General features: G+C 53.4%; 1 protein-coding gene across 2 annotated transcripts; it reads right to left on the reverse strand.

Annotated features, from left to right (window-relative positions):
- Positions 1 to 2,757: 2,757 nt before the first annotated feature.
- On the reverse strand, positions 2,758 to 10,537 carry SELENBP1 (selenium binding protein 1). 2 transcript variants are annotated; one of them, XM_045896637.2, is made up of 12 exons: positions 10,444 to 10,537; positions 7,883 to 7,939; positions 7,589 to 7,701; positions 7,148 to 7,333; positions 6,519 to 6,639; positions 5,188 to 5,370; positions 4,736 to 4,914; positions 4,221 to 4,299; positions 4,002 to 4,123; positions 3,656 to 3,748; positions 3,363 to 3,481; positions 2,758 to 3,157 (listed from the first exon to the last, which is right to left on the reverse strand). In XM_045896637.2, exons 1-12 carry the CDS (start codon positions 10,445 to 10,447, stop codon positions 2,995 to 2,997), a joined length of 1,419 nt encoding a protein of 472 aa, XP_045752593.1. In that variant the 5' UTR covers positions 10,448 to 10,537; the 3' UTR covers positions 2,758 to 2,994. The 2 variants fall into 2 exon arrangements, with proteins under 2 accessions (XP_045752593.1, XP_045752594.1); XM_045896638.1 differs by lacking the exon at positions 10,444 to 10,537 and adding an exon at positions 9,236 to 9,254.
- Positions 10,538 to 11,462: the final 925 nt, after the last annotated feature.

The raw sequence follows: 11,462 nt of genomic DNA on the forward strand, positions 1-11,462 counted from the left end.
TTTGTGTAACCATCGTGACAGTCAAGATACACAACAACGTCATCACTACAAGGATCCCCTGTGTACTCTTTTATAGCCACCCCCCCTCCAGTCCCATCCTTAAGCCCTGGCAACCACTAATCTGTTCTCCAATTCTGTACTTTTTTAAAAAAGAGATTTTTATTTATTTATTTTAGAGAGGGGGAGGGGCTACCCAGGTGCCCCTCCAAATCTCTACTTTTGTTATTTCATGAATGTTATATAAATTGAATCATACTGTATATAGCCTTTTGAGACTGGCTTTTTTCCCCACTCAGCATAATTCCCCTGAGATCCATCCAGATTGTTGTGTGTACCAATAGTTAATTCCTCTTTATTGCTGAGTATTATAGTCCATGGTATGGATATAGCAGTTTAACCATTAATCCACTGGAAGACATTTGGATGGTTTCCAGTTTGGGGCTATTATGAGTAAAGCTGGTATGAACAACGGTATACAGGTTTTTGTGTGAACATACATTTTCAATTTTCTGGGATATATGCCCAGAAGTTAATTGCTGAGTCATATAAGTACATGTTTTGTCTTTTTTGGTTTTTTTTGCTCAAGCTTGAGGTTTATTTTGTCTTTTAATATGACTTTGCTTACTTTTTCCTTGATGTGGCCTCTTCTGTCCGTCTAGCTGTGCAGTTTGTTCTATCAGTCCTCAGGTCCATTTCTTAGGTATTCAGAATGATTTGATAGTTATCTAGCTGTGTTCAGGGGACAAGGCAAGCCTAGGGTCTTCCTACTATGCCGCCATCTTAGCTGCCCCCTGCATGTTTGGTCTTCATAAGGAATTGCCAGTGTATTTTCCAGAGTGGCTGGAATGTATGGAGCAATGAGTGGAGCAATGTATGAATGATCCAGGATTTCCTCATTTGCCAACATTTTGTATTATCACTATTTTCTGTTTTAGGCATCCTGATAGGTGTGTAGTGGTATCCCATGGTTTTAATTTACATTTCCCTAATGGCTAATGATATTGATTATCTTTTCATGTGCTTATTTGCCATCTGTACATCCTCTTTGGTGAAATGTCTGTTCATGTACTTTGCCCATTTTCACCAAATTGGAATTTTTTTTTACTGTTGAATTTTGAGAGTTTTTCATGTGGTCTAGATATCAGTCTTTTGTCAGATATGTCCCATGTCCTTTAGACATAACCCCTGGAGTCTTCATAGTTTCCTTGCTTTCTGGTATGGTAAGTATTTGAGGTTCATTTTGTTGAATGGAATTTTAAGCTTTTGGAAATATTTAGAAATGACGTAGAACTATACCATCCTTTTTCTTTCTGAAGCAGTTTGGTTATTGAAAAGGACAGGGAAGAAATCTAGGAGAGAAACATCTGGTTAGACCCACTAAATCCCAAGGCTCCCTGTAACTCACTCATCCCACACACCTCCTTTATGTTCATTTATTCCTTAAAGCATACTATGTGCTAAGATGCAAGCCAGGTGCTGGGAATAAACAGGGAGTTTCAATATAATGTGACATATGTGCATGCTGAGGTTAAGTGCTGGAGGTCCCTACCTGGGGAGTCAGTGAAGGAGGCTTTCCAAAGGATATGATAACCTGGCCCAGATGACAGGTAAGGCAGGGGGATGGAATCAGGACTAAGCTGAGGTAGATCTTTCAAGGAGCATATTTAGAGACCCCAAAGGAAAAAAGTGTGTTATATTCTTGGGGTGCCCTGGGAGTGCCATCTTGGGAGTCCTAGACTGCTCCAATGTTTAAAACAGGACACCTTTTTAAATTTAATTAATTAATAATTAATTAAAACAAGACACCTTTATGGAAGGCAGAGAAGAATGTAGGCTGATACCTGAATGTTGCTTGGTATCGTCTTGGGTAAGGAGTTAAGGAGTCAATAGAATTACTGCCTAGCTTTTGTCTCTTAGGTTCCTGAAACTCCTGTCTCATCCCTTTCATAAAGAATGAAAGACCTAGTGCAGAGAAAAGAGACATCTCTGCTTTGGGCAAGGGCCTAAGGCACCATCCAGGTATGGAGACAAGAGAGCCAGGCCTGGTCTGTTGGGTTGGTTCACCTTGATGTTCCCGGCCCTCCTGCCCGATCATGTTCCTGTCTTCCAGATGGGAGGTGACACGCCTAACCTCCCGACAACTCTGTGTTCCTTCCAGTACTCTCGCCAGCAGATTGCACCATCCATGTCAGGGGTCTGGGGTGTCCCTTGTGTGTGAGGGGGCACACTACACTCTCTTGGGGGTTGTGGGCGAGATTTTACATTCATTAAAAGAAAGCATGGGTTTAAAAAATAATAAAGTTTAGGAACACCCATTGACACTCTCTCCTCCCAGGTCTCCTTGTGACAACCACCTCCAAAATCTTCACATTCTGTCTGGCCATAAAAGTGAGATTTGGGCACCCTTAGTATTGTGTTGTCATCACTGGTATGAACTAGTCACTCCCTTGGAGTACTCATCAGAACTTTCCCATGCAAGATACAAAGGGTCAGGGCGCCTGGGTGGCTCAGTTGGTTAAGCGACTGCCTTCGGCTCAGGTCATGATCCTGGAGTCCCTGGATCGAGTCCCGCATCGAGCTCCTTGCTCAGCGAGGAGTCTCCTTCTCCCTCTGACCCTCCCCCCCTCATGCTCGCTCTCTCTCTCATTCTCTCTCTCAAATAAATAAATAAAATCTTTAAAAAAAAAAAAGATACAAAGGGTCAGCAGACGGGAAGTCATAGACCTTGTGCCCCCAAAGATGACGTGATCTGAGGAATAGGTTCACCAGTTTATTTCTTGATAAAGTAATTTCCAAGAGCTCATGTAAAAACAGCCAGTGAGCAACATGCAACAGTGATCTGTAAATGAAGACACTACTCAGTATATTCCAACAGCCTCAGGTTGGCTTTGGTGGGACAATCTGCCAAGGGTTGGGGGCCGAGAGGGAGCAGAGCGAAGCCAGGTCTCTGCGTAAGTGAGGGCTCAGATGTGGACTGGCTACCAGGGGTGGACTTCAGAGCCAAATGTCAGAGCTGCAGTCACCCCCAGGGTAGCGGAGTTCATGGGCCAGGGCTGGGCCTAGCGGCTCCTTCCCAAAGTCCACGAGGAAGTTGGGGTTCAACTTCAGGCCTCCCTTTATTGTGTCTACATCAATCTGCAGCATCACGGAGCCTTCCCTGGTGGAAACAGGGAGCGGAAAAAAGAGAGGTCAGCGGTGGCCATCCCCTTCCCCCAAGGGTTTGTGATGCAGAGGTAGGTCCTAGGGAAGGAGCAGGGCCTGCAGGGTGGAAGCAGGTGGGCGTGCCCAAGGAGTCTTCAGAAAGCCAGACTCTTCTGGGAGAGGAGGGCTAGGGAGGGAAGCCCAGGCGGTCTGCTTCTCACCTGATGAGATCAGGGTAAAACTGCTTGTCCCAGGCACTGTACAGCGACGTGGTGACGTATAGACGCTTCCCATCTAGGCTAAGCTGGATCATCTGAGGGCCTCCAGGTACCCGTTTCCCCTTGGGAAAACCAGGGGGTCAGGCCCATGGTAACATATGGGTCCTTGGAGGGGGATCATGGAGTATGCCCCCCACCCCATACTTCTCCAGCATGGATCCGAGGGTCCCATGAGCTGGGCTGGGCCCTGCGAGGCAGGGGGTGCTGGAGGAGGGGGAGGGGAGGTAAATCCTCACCTTGACCACCAGGGGCTCTGGCTGGGATTTTAGCTCCTGGTCCTCCAACACTTGCACAGGCCCTCCCTTAACAATGCTGCCCCCAAGGAAGAGCTGGGCAGGGAGATACAGAGCATAAAGGAGGACAATGGTGGGAGGTGAGCACATTGCAGGAAGAGCAGCTTGCCTCACTTTCCCCACGTATAGCCATGGCTCCCCACAGACCTGGGCTGCACCATCCCTCAGCCTCCAGTTTTGCTATTCCTGCACCTCCTTTATCACCCCCCAGCCACTTCATACCCTCTCCCTCACCCCCAGACTTCTTTTTCCTCCCTCCTTTTCGCTCCCCATTCTGTTGGCGCCCCACCTGTCCCGTGAGGCGGGGCCTTTGCGGGTCAGAGATGTCATATTGCCGCAGGTCCCCGTGCAGCCAGTTGCTGAAGTAGAGGAAGCGGTCATCCAGAGACAGCAGGATGTCCGTGATCAGGCCTAGGGTGGGAGTGTGGTTCAGAGGCTTTAAGGACTCTTGTCCCCCGGCCAGGAAGCCCCGTTTGACACACCCCCCCCCACCGCCCCGGGCACTCACTTGGCATTTCAGGCAGCAGCCAGCCCTTCACCTTCTTGGGGGGCACCTGGATCACCTTCTCCACTGACCATGTACCTCCCTGGGGGTGGGGTTGGGAGGCAGAGAGGTGAGCTTGTGAGATCGGGGGGCTGGGGTCAGATGTGGGTCTCTCCAGGGCCTACTGTCTACAGGGAGCCAGCCGAGGCAGGGTCTTCTTGCCACTGGGGTCTAAGTCCGATGCAAGCCCCTTAAGGTAGGGATGACGTCTGCTTCACCACTGCATTCCCAGCACCTAGCACAGTGCCTACTGTAGAAGCTCACACATACTTTTTGAATGAATACGTGGGAATTTAGGGTTGAGGAGAGAAGAGAGAGAGAGCAAGTGGCCTTGGATTTTGTTCGGAGAAGTTGGGCTCAGGAGCCAGGCCGAGGGGCCTGGGTCACGCCTAGAGAGAGGGGTGCCTCACGGCTATGGAAGCCTGGCAGAGGTACAGGCTGGGACTGCTGGGAGGAGAGGGCTGGAGGACACAGGTCACCTGATTCTTGTAGAAGCGCTGGATGGTGGAGCTGAGGGCACAGCCCACGAAGCCCTGGGCTGCGTCGGGGTTGTGCAGGAAGCGGACCTCCAGGGGGATGAGCCCATCCTGCAGAGGCAGGGTCTGCACCATCTCGTGGCGCTGCCAGTCCCACACGTGTATGTGGCTTCCATATAGCCCTGGGGTGGGGACAGGACCAGAGGATGGGCTCAGGATCCAGGCAGGGGGCGGTGGGCAAAAGCCAGGGCACAGCCCCGCGCATTAGGTTGAAAAAACCAGTGGGAGGGATTAGAAAGATGCGTGAGCAAGTCAGAGTACTCAGCACACTCCTATACCAGCACCCCAAGAGTCGGGTTCTCAGGAGGGGAGTAAGAGGCCCGGAGAGGGGTTTTCAAGCAGAGAGGAGCGGCGTGCGTGCCTGGCTCCTGCTGGCCTGTGGAGGGCATTCTCACCCGCCTCTACGTGAGCAGGGCTGAAGCCATCTCCAAAGACATTAGGAGCCGCCCATTCAGTGCTGATCATGACATTGTGTCGAGGCTGGTACCAGAAGTCATAGCCCATAGGTGCGGCTCCCCCAGGCCGTTCCCACGTCCCCTTCACCTCGAACGTCTCTCCATCCAGCAGCACAAAACCCCCTGAGGAGGGAAGGAAGTAACGTGGCAGGTAGAGGCAACAGAGCTGCCACCGTCAGCCAGCCCTCACCCCCAGGCAGGTCCAAGAGGCTCCAAGTCCATGGCCTGGTGCCCCTTCCTCCCACTGGGTTTGCCAGCGCCTTCGATTCAGGTGTCCAAAGGGTCCCACCCAGAGGACTGGGTGGGAGGTGGGGACTCACTCTGGTGCCCTTACCACCATCAATTTCATCCCTGTCCTCTCCAGACCACAGGGGATATTTTCTGTTCCCTTGAGCCAAGAGCCTGGGACTCAACACCCCGTGCTTCTCTTGCCCAGCCTCCCACTCTCTGTGGGGTTCCTCCCAGAGTCTAGGCTCCATTCTGCTCACTACATTTTTTTTTAAGAGCAGACAAATTATATTTACTTCTCATTCAACATGAATGCCCAACATGTTTTCCCTTGCTCGGTATGTTATGAAGCCTGGACAATTCTTTGCAAATACAACTAGATGTCAATTCTGAAGTGTTATTAAATCTAGGAGTGTCACTTTTCTCCCATCTCTGAGAAAAAGGAGCTGATAGTCTGCTCCAAGCTGTCAGATGGAGGGCGCTGACAAAATGGGTAAGGTTCAGAGGGAAGCAGCCCAGTGTAGTGATTAGGATTCAGATTCCTGGGTTTGAGTTCCACCCCTACAGCTCATTAGCTGTACGACTTTGGGTAAGTTATTTATCAGTCTGTGCCCTGCTTTCTCATCTGGAAACCAGAGCTCCTAGTAGCAGCTCCCTCAGAGGTTGCATCTGGCACATAGTAGACATTTTGTGTCAGCCCTGATCGTACCATAAATGAGAGAGCAAATGTGAAGATGAAGGGTCCCAAGGACTGTGAGACTTGCTCCTGAATTCATAAAGGCTGACATCAAATGTATGCCTTTTCTGGGGCCATGTCTGTGCTCACATTCCCCACAGCGGACTGTTCTGACTATAACTTTTAAGTGAATTCATCAGTCAGGTTTCATCTTCATAGAAATAATTGAAACAACTGAAGTTAATTGACTATGGTTTAAATTTTGGATGAGACCTAGCCCTCTGGTTCTCCCTGGAAGGTCATTCTATCCCTTCCCCAGCTTGGGATCTGTTCCCCCCACAGATGTGCCTACAGTGCCAGCAGTTACCTTTGCTGTTGCCCTTGGGGTCTCCCAGGGTGCTGATCATCACCTCCCCACTAGCCAGGCAGTGGCTGGTGTGGTTGTAGCCCAGGCCACACTTGGCATGGATGTCCTCAGCCTCAATGACCTGGAGGGGGATAAGGAATGGCATCAGAATCTTACAGGGCTGGGGGGACCCACCTACGACTCCCCCATTCCCCTACTCCTATCTGCTGACCCCACCTTCTTTTCCTTCAAGACACGGACACAATTTTCCCAGTGGAAATAGGACAGAGATTCAATCTGGTAGCTTCTGCAGAGCAGCCAGGGAGAGTCTGAGAGACTGCTAACTCCGCAGGCAGAAAGCACTGACTTCTCTCCCCCTGTCTCATATCCCTGTGAGACCAGAAGCTTCTCGCCCGGGCCATTGCCAGTGTTAACTCTGTATCACCAGCAGCCAGCCTCGAGTGCGTGGCACAAAGATGGTGCTCAAAAACATGTTAAAAGGAAGGACTGGAGGCTCCTGCCTAAGGGAGGGAAAATTAACAAAACAAAACAAGACAAAACAAAAACAAACCTCCCCCCAAAACAAAAAACTATTCTCACGCCTCCATTGCCCACCCCCAGGGTCCCTGAGCAAAAAACAGGGCGCATGCCTTGTGTAGCTTCGGGGCCCGGGGATCGGAGCCCACATCCACCACGTAGATGCGGGAGGACATGAGACAGGGCAGTATCAGCTTGTTGCGTGACTTGGTGCTGTCCCCGAAGCAGCTGCTGCAGGTGTTCCATCCCGAGTGATGCAGCTCATCCTTCAGGTTTGGCATGGGCAGCCGGTGGATGACCTAGGATGGGAGTGGGGAGGGGTGGTGCTCACCCAGACCATGCCTCTGTGATCCCTGGACCCACTTGGGCTTGGCAGCACAGCACAGCCTGGAATTCATCACTGCCCAGCACCTCAGGGGTGCCCTTGGGTGGAGAACACACTCTACAATCATACCCAAAGGAAGGTGAAGAAGGCTGGACTGGGAAGGAGCATCGCTGGGGCCAGGGCCAGAGGAAGGGTCTCAGGGTCCTCCAGTGCCCGAGCTCCACCTCACCTGGCAATAGTGGGGAGACTTGGGGTCAACGTCCACAGTGGCCAGATAATCCGGGGCCTCAGTGCCAGTGTTTCGGTAAATACAGGGCAGGTAGACAATCTCCTCCCTGGGTCCTAAAGGGTAGCAAGCAGTTAGTGGGGATGGCAGGGCGGAGAGGAATGACAGGGGCGGTGCTGAATGTGCCGAGGCCGAGGTCTCAGGTGGCCCAGCCCCAGTAGCGGTGGAATCAGTCGAAGGTGCTGGCCTGTAGAATTCCTTGCCGGGGGCATGGGCTCTCGGACGTTGCACACTGACCTTTCATGGCCTCCAGAGGGGTAGGGTAGCCGGGTCCACACTTCCCGCATTTTGTAGCTGTGGAAACAGTGGGGCACGTCGTTTGGACCACTCTCTGGAGGGCGAAGGCTCCCTCCCCACATGCCACCACACACACCCCACCACTGGCCAAGGCAGACACACCGTCCCGGGTCCTGTGTCAACTCCAGCGTCATCACTGCCACCAGTCTCCCAGCCCCTCAAAGCTCTGGTGAGTGTGTGCCTGTGGCAGAAGGAGCTGCACAGGTAGGACCTGAAGATGGACAGACACTCAAGCAGGACGCAGGGGAGGGCAGGCGAAGGGTGAGCACGACAGAGGCTGGGTGGCACAGCAGTGACCACATCGACTCGCACCCCAGTCCCAGCGGCTCGCTGACTAGCCATGGGAGCTTGGGCAAGTTACTTAACCTCCCAGCTCAACTTCCACACCATGTGTATAAAAAGAAGGTCCCAAGAACACCACAGCGGGCTTTGAGGAGAGGTACACAGGAAGGTGCCGTCAAGCGGGCAGCGTTGCGCTTGACCGGAGCCAGTCCGCCCGGGCTGCCCTCAGCTAGCGAGGGGGCTCAGCTCGGCCCAGCCGGGATCTCTACCGGACCTGGGGCACTTCCCGTTTTCCTCCCCTCTGGGTCCTGCCCCCAGGCTGCTGGCCAGAACCTGGATGACTTAGCCAAAGGTCTGGGAAGGAAGGGACAGGAGGCTGAAGTTCGAGGCCATAGGGCTGTTACCACCTGGCTGTCCTTAGACCAGTTTCTCCACCACCCCCCCACCCCCCCGCCGTGAGCCCCACTTCCTTTATCTGTGTTTGGTCCAGCTCTGGAGGGCTCAGAGGCCCACCGAGCAGAGCTGTAGCGTGTGGCCCTGAAGTCTGGCAAGAGAAGCCACAGGGATCTACGGCACCAAAGTTGGCGGCCAAGAAGGAGCGCCAGCAGGACCAGGCTTCAGGCAGCAGGCTTTGGGGTCTGACCGGGAGGAAGAGCTGAGGAATAGCACGCACAGAGGGAGCTGCAGGCTGAAAGAAATCCTGGACTGGAGAGCACAGACGGGGCGCTGCCTCCCTGCCCTGGCCCGCGGCCAGCGTGGCCACTGCCCTGACAGCTGGGGGGACGCAAGTGGGGAGGTGGGAGGAGCCGGAGTCAAGCCACACTGGTGCCTGGGCTCAGGCCCTCAGCCGGGAAACCAGGTCTCCTACTCATGGCAGCCAAGTGACTTAGGAGGCCCGGAGGTGGCAACGGCGTTTTCGAGTGCAGAAACCTGGTTTGAAGGTCCAGATCTGATATCTGCTCTCTTTACTTTCTCTTTTTCTTTGGCTAAAAGGGGGTAATAATATCTTACCTTCTTTTCTAGGTGACTATGAAAGTCAAATAAGCCAATGTATTCAGAAGTACTTTTGTAAAGGAGAAGCGCCGTATATATACGGGTAGGGCTGCGCCAGAAGTGGGGGACAGTAATCCCAGGGAGAGGACTGGGCTGGGTGGGGCAGGGTGAGAGGGCCAGTCCAAAGCAATGAAGGAGACTTGTGCCAGGGCTTGGCACGGGAGGCAAGGGGGTGAGGAAGGAGGTTGCTGGACACAGAACAGAAGGAAATTCAAAACTCCAAGACATCAAGACAGAGACAGGAAACCCGCAAAGCTGAACAGAGACAGACAGAAGGTGTGAGGGAGGTGCTGCCGGCTGCATCATCTTCCCCTCCCCACCCCCCACCCCCCACCCCAGCATTTCTTAGAGTCAGTCAGGCCCTGTGCAACCCCAGGTCCCCAGGAGCATCAGTGTTCTTGCCTGACACCCTCCCTGTCTTAAGCATCTCAAGCACCATCTCTGAACACCTTTGGGTTTGAGATGAACCCAGGAGAAGCTCACTGGGTTTTCCCAGTGTCAGGCTGGCTGCTAGGCATTCTGCCAGGCCAGGAAAGAGCCAGATGCAAGGGGACAAGGGCCTCGATACTCCCAAGCAGACCCGAACTCCTCCTCAGCCCGACATCCGGGAGCCCGAGGATGGGGAATAGGGGGGCTTTTGGGACTGGGAAGTTGGGAGGCACTGGATGGAACAGGGCCCCAGTGAGAGTGTGTGGGCTCTGATTCCCCTTTCAGAGTGATCGGGGGGGTTCAGGGTGGCTAGACAGTGATCTGGCCCCTAAGGCCTGGGTTTCCTACTTCCTAGAGTAAAAATCTGGCCCAGGGCTGGAATCAGAATTATCTTTCACCTATGGTGACAGCCAGGGACAAGAGGTTTTCCTTACGTATGCCCCCACCCCTACCAGATTTTCCCAGCTGCAGAAAGGCCCCTGAAGCCCTCCAGGCCACCGCTGGGGAGCCAGGTGGGGGTCCAGGGCCACCCATCCCAGCAGTCCCTCTACCCTCCTCTCTTTGCAGGTCTAGAAACATTGGCTGAACTGGGAAATGCAGGGGTGGGGGTGGGGACACTGGAGCAGAGTTCAACACCCCCTCCCCTAACCAGCTTCCCCCGACCTGGCTTTTCTGTCCCTTCCTGTTTTGTGGGCCAGAGGTCAGTGGCACTTGGCTGTCAGAAGGCCCCTCCTTACCCATGAGGCTTGCTGGTGTGCTTTGGTCCTGACCGGGGCTGTGCTGGTGCTGCAGACAGGCTGTGCCAGGAAGGGGCAAAGGGAAGGAATTTATACAACCAACTGGGGGCGGGGTGGGGCAGGAGGAGGGCCTGGGCTGCAGCCCAGAGTGAAAGAGTGAAAGACCCGGGGCAGCTGGCCAGGACGCTCTCAAATGGCTCGGGAGGCTACCCGGTGTTTGAGTTACTGGGTGCGCGCACGCACGCGTGTGTGTGTGCGCGCGAGCACAGGGGTCTGTGCACATGCAGATACGCGCTGTGCCTGTGCACCCATCTCTTTTGTGGGTGCCTGGGTCTGCGAATGTGCATGGTCTCGTATACTTGTGCGTTGCCTGTGTGTGTGTGTGCGTGTCTTTGCGTGTGAAAATGTGCCAGCGTGAGTGTTGTGTTGTCTGGACTTGGGCACGTCTGTGTGTCCTTGTGGGAGCCTGTGCCTGCCAGGGTGTTTACGGCTGTGTGTGTGAGTGTGTGTGTCTGTGTGAGCGTGTGTGTGCACGTGTCCCTGCCTCTAAAGGCTCTTCTCTGTAATTGGATCTATTTCTCGCCATGAGGGGCACCCCGGGCTGTGGGCCCACTTGCTCCTATCCACAGCCAGGGTCAGCTCTCTCCTAAAAGGACCCTCTCATTCCAGCCATCCATGCTCCAAAAGGCACAACCTTACCCACCCAGCTGCTCACCCAGGTCTTCCTGCCCTGACAGGAACCAGGGTTTAGAATATCCAGGTTTCACTTCCTCCAGACTCCTGTATTCCCCTTGAGCTTTTTTTTTTTTTTTAAGATTTTATTTATTTATTTGAGAGAGAGAGAATGAGAGAGAGCACAGGAGAGGGAGGAGGGTCAGAGGGAGAAGCAGACTCCCTGCCGAGTAGGGAGCCCGATGCGGGACTCGATCCCGGGACTCCAGGATCATGACCTGAGCCGAAGGCAGTTGCTTAACCAACTGAGCCACCCAGGCGCCCGAGCTTTTTTTTTTTTTTTTTAA

Source organism: Mirounga angustirostris, unplaced genomic scaffold, assembly GCF_029215605.1.
Source record: "Mirounga angustirostris isolate CCGP_5_RB_7025 unplaced genomic scaffold, mMirAng1.0.hap1 SCAF_4, whole genome shotgun sequence".
Classification (NCBI taxonomy): domain Eukaryota; kingdom Metazoa; phylum Chordata; class Mammalia; order Carnivora; family Phocidae; genus Mirounga; species Mirounga angustirostris.

What these genes read in the sequence shown, in the direction of transcription:
- SELENBP1 (XM_045896637.2), bottom strand. An exon ending in CCCTCTGGAGGCCATGAAAG is followed by an intron (nt 7,702 to 7,882) that starts GTCAGTGTGCAA and finishes GCTACCCTTTAG; the next exon opens with GACCCAGGGAGGAGATTGTC. An exon ending in CCCTGCTCACGTAGAGGCGG is followed by an intron (nt 4,915 to 5,187) that starts GTGAGAATGCCC and finishes TCCCCACCCCAG; the next exon opens with GGCTATATGGAAGCCACATA.